At 40.3% G+C, this 27,536-nt stretch overlaps 1 protein-coding gene across 4 annotated transcripts in view; it reads right to left on the minus strand.

Annotated features, from left to right (window-relative positions):
• Positions 1–27,536, minus strand: part of CLIP4 (CAP-Gly domain containing linker protein family member 4) — a 92,758-nt gene that overhangs the window by 9,230 nt on the left and 55,992 nt on the right. For 3 of the 4 annotated variants that reach the window (XM_004777467.3, XM_045073883.1, XM_045073884.1), the window contains exons 10-16: positions 26,703–26,789; positions 25,509–25,652; positions 22,235–22,369; positions 18,512–18,635; positions 14,246–14,310; positions 8,154–8,226; positions 2,848–2,973 (exon numbers count right to left, since the gene is read on the minus strand). In XM_004777467.3, coding sequence (XP_004777524.1) covers positions 2,848–2,973; positions 8,154–8,226; positions 14,246–14,310; positions 18,512–18,635; positions 22,235–22,369; positions 25,509–25,652; positions 26,703–26,789 — 754 coding nt within the window. Of the gene's footprint in view, positions 1–757; positions 2,974–8,153; positions 8,227–14,245; positions 14,311–18,511; positions 18,636–22,234; positions 22,370–25,508; positions 25,653–26,702; positions 26,790–27,536 lie in introns of those variants that run through there. The other variant, XM_004777465.3, reaches the window with a different exon arrangement.

A 27,536-nucleotide genomic window follows, 5' to 3' on the forward strand; every position in this document is an offset into this window, starting at 1 on the left:
TGTCTGAAGCTAGCTAGCTAATCTCCCTACTTTCAATGGCCTTCATGGCCCCCGGTCATCCCGCAAGCATTCCCTGAGCATCTACTTGGTGCCCGTATTACTCCAGGTGTCAGGGATAAAGCAATGAATTAGTCAAATCCCTCCCTCCATCGAGTGAGAGAGGAGAAAAATAAGAAGCAAGAAGTCTAACATGACCAAGGATGGTAAATACCAAGAAGAAAAATCACACGTGAGGAGGCTGGTATATGGTTCTGGAGAGGAGGGTGCCAGCGTCTCAGACCAAGACTGCAAGGTCTCAGAGTTCAGAGTCAGCAAATACCTGCACCTGAACACTTTGAAGCACTTAATAATATTCCGACCAAATCACCCTAAAATAAAAAAAATGAAAGCTTTGTAGTAGAATATAGGTCATTATTTATATGTTTTTTTAAATCTAAATTCAAAATAGTTTATTTTGCACTAAATTAACAAATGCAATCCCACTGGTATTTTTTAAAAAGTGAAACAATTTTAGAAAACTCTAGAAACCCATTCTCCTTCTCTTAAATGGCTCTTTGTCCATCAAAATGGGATAGCAGGAGGGTGGCTAAAAACACAACTTCATTTGTTGAGTAGAAAGCATGATACTTTTTAAGGCTCCAGAGGGAAAGGACAAATCTGAGTCATCGTGGTGAGACAAAAAAGTTAAGCTCTCTGAGTTACTGAGAGAAGGGGAGATCAGGGAGTGTGACGACAAGATAACATTCCAAAACCGAAACAGCTTCCCTTTTTTATTGATGCTCAAGAACTGAACTGAGAATGACATTTAATAAGCAAAACACAAATGAAAACACCTAATCTGTATGTGTAGTATATGTAAACATACACATTACTTGGATTTAATGACCCTAGTCTAACTACGAGAACAACTGTTTCCCTGACCTTAGAGTTGGCGTTACTGTTTCTGGGAGTGTTTCATATTTAACAGGAAGAATTATGGATATCCAAGTTCAGAGTAGGCATGAATTTCATATTAAGGTATAAATAGAGTTTTAAAGAAATAAGCTGTGTAATAAAATAAGTTTACTTTTGAATTGCAATACAGGCATTTTCTTCGATCAATAAAAATATTCCTTAATTATAAAGCAGCCATACTTCGCAAATGTATATCAGGAAAATAGCTCTGGCAATATTTGAAATACCACACTTCTTTTTAAAAAGGCAGCAAAGCAACAGAATTTAGATTTTAAATAGTATATTGCAAAATAGTTCAACATATTATTTCTAAGCACAAAGCGAGCTCCCGTTCTAAAGGATACTTTCAATCTTTTAAAGTAAATTGTTTTGATATTTCTGTGTAGTTTAAAGGCTAAATATCTACAATAAAAGATAAATCTTTACACATATAGGACATAAACGTCAATACATAGCACACACAAATGGTTTACATTATATCACTCTGTTTTGAAGACCAGTTTCTTAATGTGTGCTCAAAAAGAAATACAAAAGCATGATACAGTTCTGTAGCTTTGTAACAGGCTGAATTCCACAACAACGGAAAATACAAAAACAGCAGAGATAGCAAACACAACTCCAGTCTTATGAATAGAACCAAAAACATTGAGAAATCATAAACATTTAAAAATGAGTAACTATTAGATTCTTCCTAACACATCTCAATTTACTCTCTTCTCTTAAATATAAGTTTTCTAAATGTTTTTCATATCACAGGAAGAAATAATGGCAAATCCTCCGCAAAGATGAAAGTGCATTATGTTCTGAAAGTGCTTCGTGTGTGTTTTATAGATATGTCCAATAAGGATTTAGACAAGTATGTGCAAAAATATTCCAATTATGACTTGAATTCTTAAACCTAATGAGGGGGTTTTGTAGTTCATTCAGATGAGGCAACTGCCAGCTCGGAAGAAAACTCTGTGATTACATACTGTGTATAGAGGAGAGAGCACAAGCCCCAGGGTCAGGAGACCACCATTCGATTCCGAGCTCTGTTAATCAGCTAGTGAGAGACCCGGGCAGGAGAAGGACTGCTCTAGTGCTTCCGTTTCTCTCTCTGGCAATGGCTGAGAGGCTCAGCCGAAGAGCCTCAAAGGCCCACCCGACTCCAGGGTTTTAACGTCTCTCATGAGGCATTCCTGAAAGGGCAGGTCATTTCACACCAAAAAATATAAAAAATACATGAATCACAGAGCCGCTCTTCTACTGTATTACTAGTACCGAAAGAAAAACTCTAAGAATACTGGACAGGAAAAGGTATGTGAAGGTCATATGTTAACCAAAGCTTGTGAAAACTCTTAAAATGACAGCCTATGAAAAACCCAATATTATGTGCAAAAACGAAAGAGTAAGCAACATCAGTTGGTTACCTAATGGCACGTGTTATTTTTTTCCCCTAAGTCTCAGAATTTTCTTGGCTCTAAAGCTTTTTAAAAGCTCTTAAAAATATTTAGTTTGAACTTGTCTTAAGAGAACCATGGTACCCACAGTTCAGATTTCTAGCTTTCTAAAGGAGTCTGTCTGAATTGTTATAATGGTTATTTTTAGGAGACTAGCTCTACTTTCAAATCTAAAATAATGGGCTAAATAAACCATTGGCCGTGGACTCTCTATTTTACATGTGTATATGAGCTCCCCGAATATGCTAGAAGTGGAACTCAACAGTTCTCATCCACAAGCTTTGAACCATTTATTCCCCGATAGGTCACTCTGCTGGGCCTAACTAAGACCCCGTGGTTTGGCTTACAGGTGAAATAGCGCGTGTCGCCCACTGCTCCGTCGTTTCTCCCCTTGGCACTTCGCAGCTCGAGTCCGAGCCAGATCCCAGAAGCAAAGTCAGTGGGGCCCACGTACCTAACGGTCCCCATCTCGTTCGAGCTGGTGAGGAGGACCTGGGAGCCCTCGTGCAGCTTCACGCTCCCTTCCAGGCTCCCGGCGCTGGTGGCGCTGCTCCAGCTGCGGCGCAGGGCGGGTTTCGATCTGGCGGAGGGAAGAGCCAGGGGCCTGTCAGCAGGGGAGCAACACGGGCCACGCGTCCCATTCCTGCCCCCCTCAACCCCCCCACACCCCCACCCCCACCCCCGGCTTGCAACTCGCTCGTAAAACAAACAAAGCGCTCTGTGTTCACACCCGCACTGTTTCTATTCCAAACAGCAATGTTAGGATATACTTTGGTTCAACATTTGAAACGTCTTTTCTCTCTTGGTTATTTTAATAGTACCCTAATCTGGATTGAAGACTTCACTAGCAATTTCTAAACACACACACACACACACACACACACACACACACACACACACTATCTTTACTTTATGTTTTACTTTGTAAAACAGCCACTAGAAAAAATACACTTATAAACTGTTTAAATGCGCTCAATTATCAAAGCAAAAAAAAAAAAAAAAATGCAGTGTTAGGGCTGAGGTAAATTAAAATGAACTTCTGTTCACTTTTTAAATATCATTTACCTGAAAAACAATGTTTAGAAACTGCTCATCTATAACTTTATAAAATAAGTTTATATACGTCATTTCTGAATGAACTCCAGCCACACCTCAGGCTTTAGGCCCCTCCCAGCCACTAACAGGGAGGAGGAGCTTAGTTCCCAGGAGCAGGACTCTTCCTCTTTTCTCTGCAAAATGTTCTTTAGAATGTACTGCCTCCTGGCACCCGCCACCAACCTGACCTGAGGACAAAACCACTGAGCTCCCACACGGGAAGTGATCCAGGGCCTCAGGCGATACTGCCCCAGTGCTCCTCACGGTCACTGCCAAGTCGCTGGGCCTGAAACCGGCTGTCCTCTGTGACCTAAGATTTCCCCAAATCACCACCACCGCAGCCTTGCACACTCCATCCGCATGGCACCTCTCCTCCAAAACAAACCTCCTCCCCGTCCCCACTGCAGAGACAAGGCAGAACCTACTACCGAAACCACACGGTGCTGGGAAGAAACCAGGTCCTACCGATCCTCTAGTGCATCCTACCATCTGGGTTTCCTAACACACTATCACACACAACGTCTCATTTCCTTCCATTAATGACCCTGTAAGAAAGAAGACCTAATTTCATGGGTAAGAAAATTGAGGTCCAAAGATTTGTCCCAAGCCACATTTGCCAACACGTGACAGAATTCTAGTTAGAAAACATAATGGGAAAAAAGTATTATTTGTCACAAATGTACACATATGATGATAAGGTTAACAAAGAATACTTAATACCTGCTGGGAAAAGCACAAACCTTTACTGAGAAACACAAAAGAAAAATATCCGAGCTTTGCTCCTGGATAGAAACATAGTTGTGTCAATTCTCCCTGAATTCACCCCCCAGAGGGATAGTTTGCAACCTCACAAATCACTCTAAGTTTCTCATTAAAATGATGCTGTGTATCATTTCCTGAGCACCTACTATCTGCCAGGAACTCTCCATCCATTATCTTCTCCAACCTTACCCAAGCCACTGCCGTGATATTATCTCCTTTCAAATGGAAGATGAATTTGAGAATAAAAAAAAATGAAGCTATTTGCCTCCGATCAGAGAGATGGCGAAGAGGACAGATGGGGCTCCCATACAAGGCGGTAACAAGCACAAAGAGGCCAGGCGCTTACAGCCACAGATGGGTGTTAGTAATTAAGACAAAACTGGAAACTAACACCGCAAAGATTTACATTGCCAGCATGTTAAGTTCTAAAGTCATTGCAACTAAAACAATGCGGCTCTGGCACAAGAATGTACTTCTGTGTGACACAGAAAAGATACCTTAGAGAAATACGCATACTTTTTTTTTTTTCTCATGTGATTGAAAAAGGAAACTTCAAATCAGTAGGGACAGGAGTGAACATTCAACTAGGAGTGCTGTAAAAATCATCTAGGGGAAAAGAATATGATTCTTACCAGTCACTGTATGTTAAAATAATTTCTAAGTAAATTTAACAGCTAAATACATACCTTAGAAAACAGGAAAGAACCAGAAGGAAATAGACCGGATATCTACCTGAACACACAAGCGCACACACACACACACACACAGGTGGGAAGGGAGGGAAACCAGACACATGTATGAAAAGTCTGGCATCTACTGTTCGTTAAATTATTATTTTTTTTCACTAATTACCACCATAAAAATGTTTCCATATCACAAGACAGTCTTTTAAAATACTGCAAAAGCCACACCAAGGAAAATTGTTAAAGATTACAGGATTTAATAAGGGAAAAAGCTTTCAGAGGGTATGGAGAGTATGATTTGTCCAATTTGGTTTAAAATTCAGATACATGCTTTAGGGAAAAAAAATGAGAGAGTATATACCAAAATGGAAGTGATAATTTCATTTAGGTGATAAAAATTACAGATTATCTTTATCTGCACTTAGGTTCTTTAATAATTTTTCAATTTTGTACAATCAGCTTTCATAATCAAAAAAAGTTTTCAGAGAAATAAGTCATACATGAATTCAAGGTCTAAACCAAAAATTCATGGTTTGGGTGAGGAGTTAACATTAAATAAGAATGATCTGATTCCAGTTACGTCTAATAGCTCTAAAAGCTCAGGGAAGAGAGAAACTTGGAATTACAGTACATTTAGGAGCTACTTACTAAAAAACATTAACTGACCACGCATGAAACGACTGGGGCGAGGTTCTAGATTTGTGTGTAATACTCAGTAAACCGTCATCAGTGCCACGGTACCAACCGCGCGCGGTGCAGAGCACAGAGACAGGAGGCCCTCCAGCCTCCCCTAAGGGCCAGGGAAGAGCCTTCCTTGAGGAAGTGACACATCAGCCTCACTGGTGAGGGCGAAGGCAGGGAACGCAGACAGGAGCGTGCACGCAGGTGGCCCTCACGTGCTGCGCCAACAAATGTGGATTTCGTCGTGTTTGAGAATCGAGAAGCTTCAAGGCACAATGAATACAAATGCATGGTGTGATCTCATGGAATACACAGCGAACCGGATTGGGAGTTCTGCCTCAAGACATTCGAATTTGAGCTGATCGTGTGAACCGTGTCAACAGGCTGGACTCCACAGCCGGGATGCGCGGTGATGGCATGGGCAGGAGTGGAGAGAAGCTGGTGAGGACCGGGCTGCGTGTGGCAACGGGACCCAGACGCAGGCCGGATGCCAGGTGGGAGAGGACAGACTCCTCAGGACAACCAGGGCGCTGTGGTGCCCCGTTCAGATTCCAAGCCCCCTCTCTCTCTACCCCTACCCTTGGCATTAGATACACATAGAATTCTGAAGACAGGCGACCTGTGTCAAGCCGCCTGCCATCATGTTGTCCTCTGAATGAAATGGGTTCATCACGGTCATCTTGACACATGACGTGGAAAACCAGATCCTGTCCCCATTTCCTCACGTCCTCTCTCATGTGGGGCAGGCAGGTCCTTTGCACGAACCTTTCCAGTTTCCTCCCCCAGCATTTCCATACCGCTACATTTTCCATGTTTCTTCTGGAAGTATCACTTATTTCCATAAGAGCAAACAAGAAGATGGTAGTGTGTGGGGAATCTCAATGTACTTATTTTTCAACTCAGTCTTCATAATGCATCAGGTTTCCAGCCTAGTCACAGTACAGTACCCGATCCTCTCTGTGCCCCTGGCAGATGGCCAGCTGTCACTCTCATGTCTGCACTAGCCCAAGGTCACAGACAGCTCTCCTGATACCTGCCAACGCCCTCTTGTTCCTTAGAACGGCAGCCACCAAACATTTCAGTCTCATACTCTATAAACAGAAATCAATTATTTTTAAAATTGATTTTATACACTCAATAAACAGGTACTAGTTTATTTCTTTTTTTTTCTTTTTTTTATAACAGGTACCAGAGTCTCAATCTATACAAGTACCAGTAAAGCTACATTTCTTTGATTTTTATAGAAAATAAAGAGAAGGTCCTCACATTTTCCTCAGGTCAGCAGATGATCCATACCTGTTGCATAATCCCCATGGTTCAGATTTCTCGTCCTTCCCTTGGTTCCCTGGACCTCGTGCTCCCCCACCCCCAGCATCGCTCAAGACCGCTGACACTGGCTCCCACCCCGGGTCCCTCATATGCCCATGGTCTCTTCTTGGTATTTATTCCATTCTGCCTAAGAAGTCTTGGATATCTTCAAGAAACTGGAACAGAGAGTCACTGCCCTGAACATGCTCAGCTACTCAAGCGAGGAGACCAATTTTAACACTCTTGAAACTGGTGAAAGTTTGGAGGAAAGAAAAAAAATGAAAATAATACCCCTAGCCAACACAGCTAAACAGTACCTAGCAGCGTCTTAGGACGAACAGGGATGGCAAGTGAAATTTCAGATCCTTGTGACACCTCGAGTGACTTCTTACCAGATGATAAAAACTGCCTTCCTGCTGCTCAGCTGACAGCCCGGTTCCCGCGCCTGGGCTCCACCTGCTAGCGGCTTCCAGAGCGCCACACGTAAGCAAGGATGTGGCCTTCCTCCTCAGTGAGTCCTGTTTCCCTTTCCCACCCACCCCTCCACAGCCCTCGGCATTAGCCCTTAGATTAACTAGAAAAAATTTAAATTAAAAAAATAAAAATACATTAAAAAAAAAAAGAACTCCTTTATCCAATCAATCTAGAAGAGCCTCGTGTTTCTCTAAAAATAAAAATTTTCAAAATTGTCAGGAAAATATCAGGGGGAGTAAAGTGGGTCTGAGGGAAATATATAAAAGAAAAAGAAAAGAAAAGATTCTATAAAGAAACAACAACCAAAAAGGCATTTTGAGCAGTATATTCTACAAAAGGAAGTGGGAATATTATTTAAAAGAATACTAACATAACTTTATGCAAACAGACCTGACATTTCTTCCATGTGATGCTGAAAATATTAAATCAAATCTCCCACTAATGAAGTAAACAGTTTAAAATCAATCCACCCTATTCAATAATAACACGAAAGGTAAATCCCTCCACCTCTTATTAATGGTACTAAATCTCTCTGAAAATATATGCAGCATACTACTGTTAGTCACCAGTGACATTTTTAATTGAGTTTTTGCGGGGGAAGGAGGGAAGACTCAGCTCAATGCACTCATCACACCTTTTCTCCAAAGTGCTAAAATTCTACTGAGCAGCTCAAAAGGTACAAATCTACTTTCTTCCTTCACAGAATCCTGTCATATTCATCTTGAAAAGTGTTTTTCTACATCTTATTAATACTCACTTGGCAAAAGCATTTCTTCTGTTAATCTCTTTTTGGGAAGAAGCAGAAGTCGTACTGAAACTTCTCCTAAAACCTAAATGCCAAAGTTAAGGTCAAAAGAGGAAAAATAAATCATAAATTTGCAGTCCTCATTAAAAGTTATCATCTATCATTTCTCTATAGGTGTTCTATTTTATCAAGTGTTTCTCTGGAAAAAGAAAGCAAAGAAAGTAAGTACATACAAAATATAATAGAAGTTTGGATTTTTTGACAAATTTTTATCTTTCTCATCAAACAATGTATATGTATAAATAAGTTAAGATCATGACATTCCATTTGGAGGTTATTATAAAATTTCTTGAAAACCAAATAAAACTAAATTAGAGACTGATAAAGTTGAATCTTTTTATTCTCAAATATTATAATCTTGATAAATCCTATGAAAGAGAGAATAAAAATGGCTTAAAAACGCTATTACTAAATATGCCATTTATAAAATATTGAACATTAATTTCAGAGTTTATGATTCTTGGCATTCGCAAATGACAGAGTCATTTAAAAGAAATAAAAAGATTTCATGAAAGGTACATTTTTAAAAAGATGTTTCTAAAAAAGAGTAAGATTTCCAGTTCTGGAAAGTTATGGCAGAGCAGATGTGCTGAATCAATCTCCTGACTGAAGTGAGTATAATTTTAAACAACCATTTTTATATATATATATATATATATATATATATATATATATATTTGAGCGGGTACAAGGCACAATTTCAAAGACACCACCAACCAAAAAGACAACCCATGAGAAGTAACCAAGCACCAGAGCAATCTATCAACTTGTATCACAGGATTGCCATTAAATTCTAGAGAACTCTGGCTGCACAGGAGGTGGGAAAGGAATAAAATCTGGGGCCTAACAAAAGGGGGACTCTAGCACAAGACTCCTTTTTAAAATGAGGATCCCAACCAGCTCACCCGCAATGTAAGTTAAGTGAGAAACAGAATGAAACACCATTCCAACAAAACAAAATAAAGTGGCTGTGTCAAACTTAATGCTTAGAAGGTGGCAAGATTTTTCTCCCTTCAAAATTTGCGATCATAAGTCAAATTCATTTTATCTATGAAATTTAAAAAAAATTGCAGGGAATATAAGTTACAGTAGTCCCAGGTTGGCAGTACCTCTAGGAGTAACTGGCAGAAGTAAACACAATCTTCTCTGGAGGCATCAACTCAGGCCTCAAAGAATTCCTGTACATTAAATTCTGAGTAGAATAAGCATCTCACAATAATAAATTACAAAATCCACAAGGAAAGAAGGTACTGTGAGTTAGGCTCACAAAAACAGATGGGCAGAATCATAAGTTAGGCTCACAAAGACTTCAGGTATGGAATTACTTAATGTAAAAGATAACAATATTTAAGATGTTTAAAAAGATAAAAGGAAGACTTAGAAATATGAGGGAAATAACAAGTGATAATAAGTAACTACAAAACATATTTGTAAAAAGGAAAAAAGAAATGAAATTTTTCTAACTAAAAATTTGGTGGCTGGGTTAAACAGCAGAATAAACATCATTGAAGAAAGAATCAGGAAACATGAAGATAGAGCTGAAGATGTCTAGAATACAATCCAAAAAGACCAAGGTGAAAAATACAAGAGATGCAAGGGAAAGTGAGGAAGTCTAGGACACTAGTCATCAGAGTGTCTGAAGGAGATAATAAAGAGATTAATAAAGGAGAAATATTTTAAGTATACAGACAAGAGTTTTAAAGAATTAATCAAAGATATTAATTCCCAGATCCAGGAAGACCCTTGATAACAAACAGGAAAAACAAACAACATCTAGACAACATCATAGTGAAACTATACAACACTAAGGAAATAGAGAAGACCTTTAACGGCTGTCAAAAAGAAAGATAAATCACCTACAAAAGTATAGGTTAGGCAGACTCATAGCAGATGTCTCAAAAAAGTGATGCAATACAGAAAATAATAAAATTATATTGTTAATGTACAGGGAGAAAACATCTTTCCAACTCAGATTTTCACCGTTAGTTTTACCCAGTAAATCTATCATTAGAAAAGAGAAAAACTGAGAGACAGACCCTTTCTAAAATAAATTTTTAAAAATATACATGTGGTAGGGGCACATGGGTGGTTCATTTGGTTAAGCTTCTGTCTTTGGCTCAGATCATGATTCCCGGGTCCTGAAATCAAGCCCCACATCAGGTTCCCTACTCAGTGGGGAATCTGCTTCTGCTTCTCCTTCTCCCTCTCCCTCTGTGCTCACTTGCTCTCTCTCTCTCTCAAATAAATACATAAATCTTTAAAATATTTATACACACAAATACATCCACACACCCACACACACGTATACAAATGTGGTAGGAACAGAATGATCTCTGAAGTTCTGAAGATTAATTCTGAAGATTAAGGACTAAAGACACTGGTAAAAATGTGAGCAAATTAAATATTGGTTATTAATTATATAAAAACTGTTATAATAATGTAAAACTTGTGGGGGAAATTAAATAGAAGTTGAATAACCTAGCTTCTAAGGATTTTCTATCACATGGGAAAGAGTACACATGATGATTAGCTTTAGAATTTGCTAAGTATGTATGTCAAAGTACCTACAATAAATATTAAGAAGTATGTTCATACCGTATAACTTTCATTCAAGTAGAGAAGAATGGAGTAAGAACAAGAAGGGGTAGGAATAAAACTAGAATAAAAGTAAGCCACAAGTATAAAAAAAATTGTAAAAATAGCAAATAAATAGCATAAATAAATCCAAAGACATGGGTTCTTACAATAAACATAAATAGGTGAAACTCTGGGGTTAAAGGCAAACATTGTCAAATCGTATTTTCTTAAAGAAGTGAAATCCAATCATATTCTATTTAGAAAATATTTCAAAAACACAAGGATATAGAAAAGTTACAAGACAACTGATAGAAAAAGATATGTTAAGCAAATACTTCACCAAAAGAAAGCTGATAGAAGGTAAAAAGAATTATTTAAAAAGCAACACCACTTACATTAGCATCAAAAAATGAAATATATTGGTATAAATCTAGTAAGACGTGTAAAATCTGTATGAGAAAAACTATAAAACTCTGATGAAAGAAATCAAGTAAGATAAATCAGTATTCCATGTTCACGGATAGACTCAAAATTGTGAAGACATTAGTTCTTCCCCCATTTGATCTATACAATCAAGGCAATCCCAATCAAAATCCCAAAAAATTATTTTATAGAAACCAACTATTTGGGAAGTTTGTATGAAGAGGCAAAAAGCCCAGAAAAACTAGCATAACACTGAGGAAGATCAAGAAGAAACTTGAAGAATCACTATAAAGCTATAGCAGTTAAGACAAAATGGTATTAATGAAAGATAACAAGAGCAATGGAACAGAACCGAAAGCCCAGAAATAGATCCACACAATGTAGTCAGCTGATCTCTGACAAAAGAGCAGACGTACTTCAAGGGAGAAAGATAGACTTCAACAAATAGCCCTAAAATATGCAAAAAAAAAAAAAAAATCCAAACACAAACTTTACACCTTTCACAAAAATTAACTCCTTGAACAAGTGATCTACATGGAAAATACAAAACTGTAAACTACTAAAAAGATAACACAGGGCGCCTGGGTGGCTCAGTGGGTTAAGCCGCTGCCTTCGGCTCAGGTCATGATCTCAGGGTCCTGGGATCGAGGCCCGCATCGGGCTCTCTGCTCAGCAGGGAGCCTGCTTCTCTCTCTCTCTCTCTGCCTGCCTCTCCATCTACTTGTGATTTCTCTCTGTCAAATAAATAAATAAAATCTTTAAAAAAAAAAAAAAAAAAAAAAAAAGATAACACAGGAGAAACACAGGATGACCTTGAGTTCAATGATGACATTTCAGATATAGCACCAAAAGCACAATTCATGGAAGAAAAAAAAAAAAAAAGATACCCTGGAGTTTGCTAAAATTAAAGACTTCTGCTCTGCAATAGACCGTTAAGGCAATGCAAAGACAAGCTACAGACTAGAGAAAATATTTCCAAAACACATTCTGATAAAGGTCTAGGATTCAAAATATACAACAACAACAACAACAAAAACCTGCTTAAAACTCAATAATAAGAAAAAAATTTTTAAAGAATTAAAACTTGATAATGAGAAAACAATGAACACACAATTTTTAAAATGAGCAAAAGACCAGGAAGAATAATTCACCAAAGAAAACGGACAGATGGAAAATATGTGCAAAGATCTTCAACTTCTATTATGAACTGAATTGTGCCCCCATTAAAGTCCTAATCCCCAGCACCTCAGAATTCGACTGTATTTGGAGACAAGGCCTTTAAAGTGGCAATTATGTTATAATCAGATGAAATAGGTCAGCCCTAATCCAAGATGACTGGTGTCCTTCAAAGAAGAGATTAAAACACAGACACATAGGCAGAAAAAGACTTTGTTAAGACATGAGAGAAAGACCCCCATCTCAAGGCAAAACAAGAGCCTTAGAAGAAACCAACCCTGCCAACACGTTGATCTTGGACTTCTGGCGTCCAGAATTTTGAGAGAGTAATTCCTTTGCTTAAGCCACATGATCTCTGGTACTTTGTTATGCTAGCCTTAGCAAACTAATATGACATCATACATCATCAGGGAATTTCAAATGGAAACAACAGCTAGATGGTACTACACAGTACATTAGAATGTGTATTAGAATGGTGAAAACCCACAAGCCATAAAATTAACCTCAACAAAGTATTTAAGGGCTAGTTATATAAATCACTCTTACACAGACGGTTATCCTATGGGAAAAAAATGAAATCAGACCCTCACTATACACAAAATCAATTCCAGGTGAACTGATAAATATGAAAAGCAAAAATACAAAACAAAACTTTTAGAAAGCAATATAGGAAAATATCTGTGTGAGGTCTGTTTTAGGAAAAGATTTCCTAAGATAAAACATGAAGAACATAATGGTTTGCTATTTTTTTTAAAGATTTTATTTATTTGTCAGAGAGAAAGAGAGGCACGCAGAGGGAGAAGCAGGCTCCCCACTGAGCAAGGAACCTGATGCAAGACTCAATCCCAGGACCCTGGGATCATGGCCTGAGCAGAAGGCAGATGCTTAACCCACCCAGGCCTCCCAGTGGTTGGCTATTTTGACTACTTAAAACTTTTAAATATCTGCTTATCAAAAGACACCAAACAGGTGGTAGGGGCGGGAGAACGCAAAAGATAAGTCAAAAACCAGGCAAGCAAGATATTCACAACACACAAGACTGGCAAAGTATTAGTGTCCAAAATGTATATAGAAACCTACAAATTAACAAGAAAAGCCAACCAAAAGAAAACTGGGCAAGAGACTTGAACAGGTATGTCATAAAAGAGAAAATGCATATGGCCCATCAACATGAAAAAAATGAGGCTCCACCTCATTTATAATCTGAAAAATGCAAATTAAAACCAAAAGGTAGAATTTAAATCCATTAGATGGGCAAAGACTTCTAAACAGGACTAAGGTTGGTGAGATAAGGAGCTGCAGAGTCACTGCTCACGGGCAGGTGCTCTGCGAATAGTCTGCCATTACGCAGGGAGGCTGAAGATCTGGGTGGCCCCTGCCTCGTGCAATCCTAGAGAAACCTTGGCAAATGTGTGCAATAATCTAGTTCTTAACAGTAAAAAAACAAATGTGTCACAAATATCCATCAAGTATAGAATGAACAGTATCTTTTAATAGAACACTAACAAAATAACCAACAATTAAATTTATATACATTTTATAATATATATTATTTATTAATATATCTATATAAGCATGATAAAGATATTTTTAAAAATCAAGGGAATAATTAATACAAAATTCAACACTCATAATCTGAGGACAAGGTATATGAGAAGGGAAGCAGATGAGACTAGGGGATACTCCTGGCTTCTACTGTTCAGGTCACCTTCAGCAACAGGGCAGGTAACAGATGTCTGCTTTATCATTACATAAACTATATAAAGGCATTTACTCTTTGGTATACACATGTATTTCACAATAAAACATTTTTTGATGAATAAAAGCAAACAAATAATTATTTGGAACATAAAACTGTATAAACCTACCAGGATAAGAATGATTCTGTTTATTCGAAGAAATTTCTGAAAGAGTATCCAGGGAATCCGTTACCCTGTGAATAAAGCAAACCTAATTAGCAAACCTCACTGGAAGAAGTAGCAAGTGTTCAGTTTTAGGACTGGCTCTCAACTGAGGCTTTCACACCAATGTTATTTCTTATTTCACCTATTCAACAAACATTTATTGAGCATCTATTAGGAGCCAGGAACGAACTTGAAGCTGGCAGAGAAGACAGGCAATAACAAAACAGAAGAGAGCCTTGTTATCGAACGAGTAATGAGGAAAAAGTCAACTTAAAGTAAATTCATTTAAAATGGGGACTTGACATTATTTCTTTGGAACTTTATCTTCACAGATAAAACTAAAAAAACCTGAAAATAAATTTGTTTTATGTTGACTTTAACAAATGTTTGATCAGAATTATAAAAACATCACAGTCTTAAATTGAAAAAAAAAAAAAAAGATACTGACTCGGGCCATCTATGCATGTAATTTTCTGATAAAACTGCATGGGTAAGTACAAGCCAGCATCCTTTACTTTATATCTGACTCTTGGCACAACCATAAAGGTAACTTTGCTGACAGGTCTGTCTGTATTTTTTAATATTCAAATCATTCTTCATTGTTGAAAGGCCAATCTTCCCAGTCTTATTCTCGTTCGGTTGTTTACTGACCTGACCCACAAAGCCTTTATGCTGTCACCCGCTTCCTGCAGGACACTTGGTCACTAGCCAGGAATCCTGCAACCCTCGCGCTATCTGCAATGCCACCTTGCACTTCGTGTGCGTTGTTCTCACATGATTTATGCCCACGGCAATCAGCAAGAGACTGATGAACGCAGAGACTAGGACTTGATGAAGAGGACAGATAATTAGGTGGTGATGGGTAGTTGAGAAGAACTTAATTCTAAAAGTGATCAGTTCATTAATAATAAGTACACAATTGTGAGAATAAGAATAAGAAAATTAATACCGTGCTGATGAAGACCACCTAGGCAAAAAATAGGTAAGTAGGTAGAGAGATAAGATCAGATCTAGTCAAGCAAGTTTTCTTGGAATTTCTGCAAAGAAATATTGGATGATTTACATATTATTAGGGAAAAAAAAAAAAGCTATGAATTCAGTGAAAGCTGGGTGATAGTAGAAAGCTATCCAAGCAGAGAAAATAATCTGTGCACAGATTCTCAGAGGCACATTTTTTTTCTTAATGGAAAGGAGGGAAAAAAAGACAACCACAGTCTGGAGGAGTGGGACTGGGATTGGTCACTACTTGATTAAGACTGTCCTCAAGCAGTCCCCAGTTTAAAATTCTTTCTTCTTGAAGATCAGTGGTGTCTTTGAAGAGCTCTAAAGCTGGTTTTAAATTAGAAATTCCTCAAAATCAGGGACCTTGTCTGTTTTATTTGCTTATAGAATGCCTAGCACAGCACAAAGTGCTAAAAGACACTTAATAGTATTTGATGATGATGAATGAGACAATCAGAAGATGACAGGAAGACAGCTGGATCGAGAGAGCAGTTCATTTAGAGAGAGAGCCCTGTATCTTCTAAGAAGAGGGGGATGCTTTTAAATGAATCACCTTAAAGAAGACCAAATAGAAGGCGAGGAAAAAAGAAAAAAGTAAAACCATGTGTTCCTTAAACAAAGCAAGAAAAAGAAAGTGAAACCATGAGAAAGAAAGTGGCTTCCTAATATTAGTGGGCGGAAAGCTGTTACAGCTAAAGCAACACTGCACTAGATTCAGTCAGTATTTACTGTGTTTAAAATATGCACACTATGTCCTCTGGGTGATCAAACATAAAATGAAGAACCCCAGTTCTCACAACTGAGAGACAAATGAAACTTGTAAGAGACTATAGCAATGTGTTAATGAAGATCTGTCCAAAGCAATAAGAGAACCCAGAAGACGGGGACTCAGCATAGATTTTACCATAAATCACTCACTGAGAAGACATCGGTCCTAAAGAAAGTCAGCAATCCTCTTTTAATCATGACAGGGTACTGGTTAAGAACATACACTCAACTACCTGGGTTCAAATCCCCACTTGGGAGCTGTGCACCCCTGCACAACTCAACTTCCCTCTGCCCTACTTTCTCCACCTGTGAAACAGGTCCTGACCCAGAGGGAGCTTCCAAGGGAACAGTACTGCGGCGCTCGTAGCTGTGCGGCCACACACAAGTGCGGTGCATTGGCTACTACCTTTTTCCTTATTTATAAAATGCCTACCACAAAACAGCACACTGTCTAAAAGCAAGGGCTTGGGAAACACACAAAATAACAAATCTGGGCTGAGTCCAGCACCATCATTGAGTAGTGTAAGACAGACCAAAATACGCCACTCCAGAACATGCCACCCTGGCATAAGGATTATTTTGAGCTAAAGACACTTGAGAACCAACAAATGCAGGGAGAGGCTTTCTCTGAACTCTCCTTATCTGCCTAAAACAGGTGCTCCCCACAAAGAGCTCTTTTGTCCTATATCTCCTCCCCAGCAGTTGCATCAAGCAGGGAAGACGGACTCTTGTCATAGACCCAGACAGACACTGTCACTGACTATCTTATCTCCCATTGGGTTATCTTTCCTAAAAACCACAGGCCCTCCCACAAGTGGCCTTTTTCTCTCTCCACTTCTCCTAGTAAGACGGTCTATAAAAACTCCAATCTCTCCTCTTATATGGGTACTCACATCATTCTGTGATGCCTAGGTGCATGCGAATTCATATGTAATAAATTTGTCTGCCTTTTCTCCTGTGCATCTATCTGTTGTCAATTTAGTTCACAGACAGCACTCCCAAACCCCCTCAGCAACTACTGACCCTAAGAGGGTAGAGGAAAATTTTTTGCTCCCCTATACTAACTATATGGCTTCAGCTAAGTCACTCGATCTCTTGAAATTTTTCTTCACTGGTGAAATGGAACCATCAGAACACTTTACAACTCACTGGGTTTGAGGAGGATTAACAAAATATGCATCTAAAGTAGACTGTACAGAGCGGACCTTTAACTAAATGCTCAATAAATGTTTGTCACCATTATTGTTCTTTTCTTTTTTAAAGATTTATTTTATTTATTTGAGAGTGAGAGAGGAGAAGTCAGAGGGAGAGGAAGACTCCCTGCTGAGCTGGGAGCCCATTGAGGGACTCAATCCTGGGACTCCAGGATCATGACCTGAGCCAAAGACAGTTGCTCAACCAACTGAGCCCCTAGGCGCCCCTCATTATTGTTCTTTTCCAGCTTACCTGACCCAATACTTAGGAGGATCAAATGAAACAACACTGAACTGAAGATACTTCATACACTGCAAAGCATTACCTATGTTCAATACTATACTGTCATAAATAATGAGGGGGAAAAGTACATCAAAGGAGGAAATTAATATAATAAAAATCACATGAAATTATTAAGAAAAACAAAGTGAGGTGGAAGATAGGTATAAAAACTCTGAAATCTGCCCGGAGGCAGGCCCATAGCCCAGCTAGAAGGGAACTAGACGGGGCTCCAGGATGTGACGGCAGACCCATTCTCATGAATGTGACTCCACCATGTATGTTCTTTCCCATGGGAAGATTAGCGTCCTGTTTCCCCTCCACCGAAGAACACACCAAGCCAACTTCTTCAGCACATAAGTCATTTCATGAAATGGTACCTGGAATTTCACAGGGACTTTTTTCCGCTCAACTTGTTTTTTAAAGCCAGGACGAGCTGGTACCGAAGTGTAGCATCTTAAGGAGCAACACCGAGGAGGTACATTATATATAAACCCTTAAAGCTTCACTTCCCCCAAAGATCTACTGCCTATCTATTTTTGAAAACTAAAGAAATCAGAGGAAAAAGCCATTTTGGTTCCATTAGGGTTGGAGGAGAATGAATGGGGTGCCTGCTGGCAGGAAATTTAATGTAGTTAGGATGTGACTGAAGCAATCAGAGAGCATTTTTACTTTTGTTTGCATGACAGATTAAGCTCGCTGCTCTCACTGTTCTTAGCAGCAAACGCCACTTCTAATAGCCTACACATACTCATAGGGTTTGCAAATGAGGAATAAAGGAGGGTTTTAAAATTGCAAATCCTCAGCAAAGCGAATTTAGCTTTCCATGAGCCTTCTCTCTGAAGAAGGTGGTTGGTTAACCCCTTGAACGAAGACACGAGCTGTAGTCAGTGCATGTCTTTAATGTAAAATGAGGAAGTCTTAACTATAAACCATTGCAAATTACAAAAAGGTCTTGTGGAAAAACATAAATTTCATTTTTCTCACCTTTGTACCCTGGATGGGGGAGCAAATATTCCGTATCTTGGAGAACAACTAAAGTACTGCACACCTCCAACTGAACCATCATTCTTGCCATGGGGTTTCTCAAGCTCTATACCGTACCAATATCCTAGAACAAGAATATTGGATTTTAAAAGCCTCTGCATTTTACCCAAAATGGTTATGCTATTATACAAACCCAACGCCCGAATGGCTTAACATTTTCACAAAATGACCAAAATGATGGAAGAGCATCATGATCATTGAGCTTTCAAATGATAAAATTTGAAAATTGGAAAAAATGAACAGGAAAAACATTTTACAAGCACAATTACAGAGTTGTACATTAAAGGAGAGGGATAAAATACACAAATTTGGCATAGATTAGCTATTATGCAAGTAGTGTTATGACCACAGTATATCTACAAGTCATAATGAACCAAAAAAAAAAAAATCTGCCCTTGACTCAATGATACGGCTTGTTTCAGTGAGAGCAGTACAACACAACACTGAGCTGTATGAATCATAACGTTCATGTGCAATCTCTTCCTTTCATTCTCCCAACCTCCCAGCATCACAAACAGTTCTTGGATAATTGAGGGAGGACAAAAGTAATTTGGAAAATATGATTAGACTTCATGGTGACTCTTGTTTTTCTCTTTTTGTTTCCCCACCCAGGATGAAGAGAAAAATCATAATACTTAACCGTAGAGAAAAGATTTAGATTAGCTAGTAGGAGGAATTTTCTAAAAGGTTTAAGTATGCAAAAGGGCCCTCTCTGAGGAAACTTTGGCTCCTTTTCTAGAGGGCAAAACTACAGCAGTGAGGCTGCTTTCAGTGTGGTGAGAATTAGGTAAACAAACACATACTCCTACTCTGAATATATACATAGTTACTCTTGGAAGAAGGATCCTCAAATGGAGGGGACCTCAAGACCCGTTAAAAGTCTCTACTGATCTGTTCATTTTTACTTAAAAGTAGAATACAGTAGTAATTGGATCTGGTATCAAATAAAAAATAAGAATACAGATATTGAGAAACTTACTGTAAATCCTAAATTCCAAAATACAAAAATATTGTTTCTTTCAGATTGCTAATTCAAAGAGTCTGTATAGCCTCAAAAATGGCAATCTCAAAGTTCTTCAGTCTATTCCTCGTATGTTCAAAAAGATGACACTTGAGCCCATTTTTTGATACTTTTGTACTGAAAAACTAATGCATGACCACGGTCTCCTATACTTAAGCAGTGTACAAGTACAGAGTCAACAAACTTACTTCTTAGCCATACGAATGCTCTGGAAATAGGGCATCACATTTCTGAATGTCACTAACCAAGGTTGTCTGGTTGTCATTTTTATTTCAGAGTGACACAGTTCCAACTCTCAATGTTACAGTGTACCATACAATGGCAACATGTTTATCATATGACTCTTGAAAAAGTGTACCATGCCACAGAAAGACAGTATGACAAGTGTTAACAATTGTGACTATACCTTGTCTGGTAGTGGTATATATTGTTTCCCATTTAAATGGTAATTTTTTTTCTAATAAAAAGGCTAAAGAGGCTAAAGATGACCTCTTTTAGGTCTAGATCTTATAATCTAAAGAGTTTCCATTAATTAGGACTGTTCTCTAGAACTAACTGATCTAAATTTTGGTGCCATTAAGACATAGATGCTACTGCTTTCTAAAGGAACTGAATGACTTTAACAGAAAAGTTTCCAACTTTATACTTGCTTATGACTGACTACCCAAATTTCTAAATGCTTAACCAAAGGAATTTAAAAATTAAAAGTCAACCTAAAATAAAGAACTGTATCCAGTGAACCAAACCATTTCTAACCTTGTTTAATATAGAGAAAGGGAACTCAAAAGACATGGACATTGTGAAAAATACCCTACCTCGGGGATTCTTGAGTTTTTATTTGATAACTATATTAAGACCATCCTAACTCACCTCAATTATTACCTGGAGACCTGTGAGAGACATGAATTATACAACACACAGCCCATCTCAAATCAATTAGGTGGACTGCAATTATAAGTGGGATAATGGAACAAGACTGTGCTGGGAGACAATCCTCCACGGCTTGCTCATGCTTCTGTATGTTTTACGAAGAGAGGCGTTGTCTTTTCATGGATGTCTGCACAGAGGACAGCCTTGGAGGACAGAGACAGAGTGCGGAAGGCAGGCCCCACACCAAATACAGGCATGCGCGTTGTCTAATATAAAGGTTCAGATTGCTGAAACTCAGGGCTCTTCTCCTGTAGCATAAAACACAGGGTGTGCCGGTGTCACACACACACACACACACACACACACCGGGAACTGGGGCTCAGGGAGCGAATGCAAGAAAACGCTGACCCTCTGCTTCTGCCACTGCTGGGACCGTGGAAGTCCTGTCTCTGAATCGGGAGCCTAACATCTTCCATCAGCATCTATGAAACGGTGGCAATCTAACTTGTCAGCTTACACACATAGGGTAAAATCAGATCCCTCACAGTTCTTGACAGAATGCTACAAATTTAAAATCAATGTTCTGGGTAACCTTTTCCTAAAATCCTGCAATGCCACCATGTGTCAAAATAGCATATTGCCATTGAAAATACACAAACATGGTTTAATTCAATGGGCTTCTATATTTAAAATTAAAATCACTGAAAATGCAAAGAAAGCTGATCTTTACTTTTGGAAACACAATATTAAGTCTAGATTGGAATGAATATGTAAATACACAAACATGTATTTTTAAGGTCCCAGGGTGCACAGAAGCTTTTTCTTTTTCCCTCGAACTGGTTTGTTGACTTCTTCTCTAAGCCACTCACATAAAGGCTATATCCTGTGAACTCATTTTAAGAATATCTACTTACCCAAAGGATACAAAAATACTGATTCCAAGGGGCACATGCACCCCAATGCTTATAGCAGCATTACCAATAATAGTCAAATTATGGACAGAGCCCAAGTGTCTATCAGCTGATGAATGGTTAAAGAAGATGTGGTATAAACCCCCTGGAATATTACTCAGCCGTCAAAAAGAATGAAATCTTGCCATTTGCCACAATGTGGATGGAACAAGAGTGTATTACGCTAAGTGAAGTAAGTCAGGCAGGGAAAGACAAATATATGATTTCACTCGTGTGGAATTTAAGAAACAAAACAGATGAATATAGGGGAAGGGAAAGAAAAAAAAAGGGAGGGGGGAAACAAACTATAAGAGACTCTTAACTATAGAGAACAAACTGAGGGTTGCTGGAGGGGAGGCTGGAGGATGAGCTAGACGGATGAGGAGGGCACTTGTGGTGAGCACTGGGTGTCACATGTAAGGGAGGAATCACTGAATTCTACATCCGAAACCAATTTTACTGCATATGTCAACCAGAATTTAAATAAAAACTTGGAATTTTAAAAAAAGGAATATACTTAGCAAAAATCTAATCCTGATGTTTTCTCTGTTACTGAGCACTCCTGGCAATCGGTGCGAGTGAAGCTGGAGAATGACAATGAACTTTAACATGAGACAACTTAGAAGACAGCTGGCAAGGAGACATCGCGGACAACAGGTAGCCTGAGTCTGGTCGGAACTTCCACCGTTGCAGGGCTTCGCCAGCGCCACAGCTAACCAACGTCCCCGAGAACTGGTCATCAGGAACTACCCACATTTATAATTTTAAGCCTTTTGTATTCTGAAGGGCTCAAACTGAGCCGAGAGCGCAGAGATGGGTTACCTGGAGCAAAGTTCGTTGTCCCGAAGAACTTCACGGTGCCGACTCTCTGGCCCACCACCAGCACTCGGTCTCCGAGGTGGGGCTCTCCTGCACAGCGGCTGTTAATTGCTACACAGGCTCCTGAGGAACTCAACCCTGTTTAGTTGGTGGGTGGGAGAAGGGGGGGGGCACAGGAAAAGAGAAGGGAAAAAAGCGAAGGGAAAGGGAAAAAAAAAGAAGAAGAACCTCAAAAAGCATATTAGCTGAAAAGTCACCACGTGCTCTCACCAGTCTAGCTATTGAGAGATTTCAGTGTGTGACCCTTTCCTGATGTACGCCCCCCACGGATGCGGATCTCACGTGGGGGGTCAAGACATTCAAAGAACTTGGAAAGGGTTTCCTGAAAAAATGACCGCCACGAGCACCTGACACACACTGTTCCTGATAAAGCATTGATTTTACCCAGATTTCCTGGGGCGCACTGCTAGAACAGAGGCCAACATTCCTTTTCTGTAAAGGGCCAGGGAGCGAGGATGTGAGGCAGTGCAGGCTGTGCCGTGTCTATAGGAACTATTCGGCTCTGCTACCCTAGCAGGAAAGCGCACCTAGACAAGGCAGGCATGGTATGTTCCAGTAAAACTTTATAGAAATAGGCGGCAGGTTGGAATCAGCCCGTGGACTCTACTAAAATGTTCTGCTAAAATGCTAGAATCAGAGTCATTCACTGGGACCCAGTGTGAATTACACATACAGGAATATGATCTGAACCTGAAAAGTGTCGTAAGTCTCCACTTAGCTCACACTGATTTCCCTATTAGGAATCAAACCACTCCCCCTCACCTTGATTGAAACCTAATCCCTGAAATGCCCACTATTAAATGTCAGAGGTCCTAGAGAAATACTGTCTGGAAAGCTGTTCAATTATAACAGAGAAAAAGTGGGCCCTTGAGGCTTCTCCCCCCAGTCCATAAACTGACTTGAGCTACCACCAGAGAGCGCCTACAGAAGCCTCTGTGAAGGCAGGGGACAGAGGGTAAGTCACATCACCAACGGTAGAGAGACTAACGCCATGGCAACAAATGAGGAACACAAACCCAGAGGGCGGGCAGGTGTGGATAAAGTGCTATACTAAAAAGTCCTAGGTACTCGTAATAACTAATATTTCCAATGCACTCCACAGTTTACAAAGTGCCTTCCATAGAATTATAACTACAGGAGACACAAACCCAGGAATTAACTAAGACATGGTGTTCACGGGCAGTCGATGGCACAGCCCGATTAGAGCCCAGGCCCTATGAGCACAAGTCCTCAGACGGGTCCCCAGGCTAAGACAGCACCTTCGACCACGGGGTCCAATGGTGCTGAGAACACAGACACCCTCCCTCACCTCCGCCACTCCCCGAATCTCATCTTTCTGCGCCTCCTCAGCCTCACTTCCCAGTATCTACACCCCTCAGATGCAAATGTATGGAGAAAGCGAAGTATCTATTCACTCTAGAAAAGTGTGCTAGGAAAACGTCTCTGAGGTCCTGAACCTGGGACTTCCTCTCACGATCTCCCGTTCTCGCTCCCTCCCCTTCTAAAAGGTCTTCTTGATCATTTTAACTGACAGGTCTCTTCATCCACTACTGTCTAAGCCTACATCATGCTTAAATTTATAAAAAGAGAAAAAAATATGTAGGTACACTAGAATTACTTCTTATAAAAAGTAAAACAGATACTTCCTTACCCACATGTACATTTTAAAAATCAAGTAAACGTCAAAAGCCCAAATTCCAGGTGAAAGAGGGCCTTGCAGTGTGACTACAGCGAGGACAAGTGGGATGGCTACATCCCTGCCTCGGTGCCTCTGTTCCTCGGGAGGCTAGACAGAAACTGCTTGCAGGGGAAGGAGACCTACTCTGAAATTACAGGTTCCAAGTCAACAATTTCTGGTAAAACTTCTGGGTTCTCCACTTTCAGAGTCCCAACCTGTAAAGTTGATCACTTCAGTGCTGCCACTGAGGGCTCCTCCCCGTCACTGCACAGTATTTTAAAGAGAAAAAAAATCCTGTCATGAACATTTTCTGTAACAGAATATTGCTTCAGTACAACTTTGGTAAAAAGTATGTGAACAAGAATCTGGTCATTATTATGAGGTTCACGGAGAACAATTTAGACCAAAATGGTTTCATTTCCTCTCCAGACAAGTTTGCTGTGTCGCCAAGTAAGTGAGGGGCAGGATGTTGCCTATGTGTCGACTCCGGCAAGGTGTCTGCTGTGAAGCAGTTTCTACGTCCTCACACATAACCGGAGAAAGGTGGACTGAGCAAGGGTTACTGCAGGGCTCGCCACATCCCAACGGGTCACCATCGTCAACAAGTCAGGAGAGCCACTGACCCTCTCCTGCCCAGGGTTAAACGAGGACTTGAACTTCAATATGAAGATGACACAAAAGTATGTGGGAAAGCAGCGGGATGAAAGCTCCCACGCCCAGCTGAATGGGAACTCAGGTAAGGTCCCACGGGGAGCAGCAACGTGAAGGGCCCTGGCCAGAGGCTCCCTCGGAGCCGGGACAACAGTGTGGCCGCCGCATGGGAGGAGAGGCCTTACACCGTGCTTGTGTCCACAGTTCAGCTCTCTACGGGCTGGCCATGACCGGTCTGAAGACCCGGGAGCTGGAGGAAGAGTGGAAGGTCCCTGGGACGGAGGCAAACCAGAACGGCAGCCAAGGAAGCAGCAGACCGACCACAGGCTAGAGCCCAGGTGTGCCCCTTAGAAACTGCCGCCAGGCACCAGTGACTTACCTCCCTAAGCCTCGGGTCCCTCATTCACATACAGTGAGGATGAGAATAAGGGTACCTACCCATGGGTTTGAGAATTAAGTGACATAAGGTATGTAAAGTACTTAGAATAGAACCTGAAATAGTAAGTATACAATACACGTTAGTTATTATTACATCTAGATTAGAAAACAGATGAGAAAGTTAATAAACCGTACGGTTTCCACGTTATCTGAGGATCTATCATAAAGTTCTAAAATGAACCTTAAAGGGTCAGAGGCGTTACATGCATGTCAAAGGGAAGAAGTGAGTGCAGACAAGCAACACGGGGGTGGGGGGGCACCGGGAGGAAGGCGGGGAGACCGAGGACGCTCACAGGGGGGGAGGGGCACGGGAAAGACAGAAGAGGACAAGTAGTTCAATCTGACTGAAGTTAAAGTTTCCTTCTACACATTTTAAAAAGAGCAAATCTACTTACAAACAAACCAAGATTAAAAACACCAAGAAAGCCTGGTTGAAAAAGCCATAGATACCAGCACTGGCTCTAGAGGAGACAGACGGGCTTTTGCTCATTGTCTTCTTGTTATTGCCACGTGCATTCAGTTTCTTGGGGTAGCTCGGTTTGTGTTCCAAAGACGAGGTGGAGGAGGAGCTGCTGATGGAGCCAAGCAGGGTACCTAAAACCGGTGAAGAAGAAGAACGCATCGCAGTGTGGACCATAAGAAGTGAACCAACAAGATGACTTTCCAGGTAAATCCCTCTGAAACCCGCCATTTAGCTTTCTCAGCTGTGGATTGCCTAGCGTTGAATTAAATGCCTGGTTTCGTCCAACTGTCCTGCAGTTCATGCAGACAAGACTTCACCACTCAAGCAATTGTGCCGTGAGGACTCCCGCTGCATGAGGACACTCTCACAGGAGAGCACCTGTCACATCGGGTTCCCTTAAGTCGACTACCTCCTTTGCTTCCCACGCTCGCTCTCACCTCCCACTCTAGATGGCTTAGTAGAATCCAATCTTATTTACACTTAGAAAGTCTTTCTCACAGGGCGCCTGGACGGCTCCGTGGGTTAAGCCTCTGCCTTTGGCTCAGGTCATGATCTCAGGGTCCTGGGATCATGCCCTGCATCGGGCTCTCTGCTCAGCAGGGAGCCTGCTTCCTACCCCACCCCTGCCTTCTTCTCTGCCTACTTGTGATCTCTGTCAAATAAATAAATAAAATCTTAAAAAAAAAAAGTTTATCTCACCTCCCAGTCTAGATGGCTTAGTAGAATCCAATCTTATTTACACTTAAAAAATCTATTAATTTGTTTTAAGATAAAAAAGGGTGGTATTAAAATGTTTTGAGTTAACCTAAAGGCAAGCAGGAATACTCCTGAAAGTGCTGTTCATGCTCTAGTCACCCAGTGATTTGACTGCTGAAGACAATTTTAAACATTTTTATCAAACCGTCTATACTCGGAGTTTCCTTTTAGTCTCCCATTTAAGTTAACCTGGTAGCTCTCTATTAAGCATACACAGAGGCACAACACAGCATTTTATACCAAAACCATGTATATACACTTTTCGATGAGCTGCTTAATGTATTTCCGAGGGTAATTTTTTACTGCAATGATTTTTCTCTCAAAAACATTAAAACTTAGCTCCCATGTAAGCTTTATCACTATGTCATTTTAAAGTCCCATCAGTAAATTAAATCTTTAGAATGGACATTATAAGATTATTTTACCATCTTTCTCTGTTACAGGTTTCAGCTCTTCCCCAGGAGGCAATGACAGTGTTGATTCAGAAGCACTCTTTTTTGAGGTCATTAATCCTAGCACATAGAAATAAGACACTTTCAGCAATAAAGAACGTCAACATTAAACACACAAATGTGCTTGCTGTTTAAAGTACAGATATCCCTCGTTATTTAAATCTCTTCTACTTCTGGAAACATCTGGACAGTAAATTCACAGACAGCAGGGGCCGGTCCAAGATTTCATTACATGAAGGGGCGGGGGAGGGTCGTGGAGAACGCATTCTTAGCCCCCCTGAAAACTTCAATCAATTTCCTCAAATACCACCAAGGTCTCTTTTAGACCTATTTAACAATCCACTAAGGAATTCTAAATACTATAAAAGAGTTAAAGCCCAGCTACCTAGCTGTTTGACTCTTCACGCACTCATTAGTGTGTCCGCACAAGGCCAGCGGACGGCGCGAAGCTCACGCAGCCGGAGGATGACCACAGCACACGCACCAGGCCTGGCCTCGACTTGCAAACTCCACTCACGTGTCTGCAGATCAGCTACAGAAGACTTTCTGCCTGGGGAATTCTGGGTAAAAATGTTTGCCAACCGTTGTAGCCACTCGACACGAAAGCGAACGTCAGACAGTGAGGAGCCCCACACTCTCTGCCCTTGGCACTCTGACAATGACCGCCCCGCCATCACCACACCCAGGTGTCACAAAAGGAGTCACTTTAAAAAAGGAAATGCCCGCGAGTAATGCTTCGTCTTGTGAAGACTTCTGTTTCCAATTCTACAGAACCAGATTATTTAACTAGGAAACCTAATGGACTAC

Source organism: Mustela putorius, unplaced genomic scaffold, assembly GCF_011764305.1.
Source record: "Mustela putorius furo isolate JIRA1106 unplaced genomic scaffold, ASM1176430v1.1 tig00537293_pilon_pilon_pilon, whole genome shotgun sequence".
Classification (NCBI taxonomy): Eukaryota; Metazoa; Chordata; class Mammalia; order Carnivora; family Mustelidae; genus Mustela; species Mustela putorius.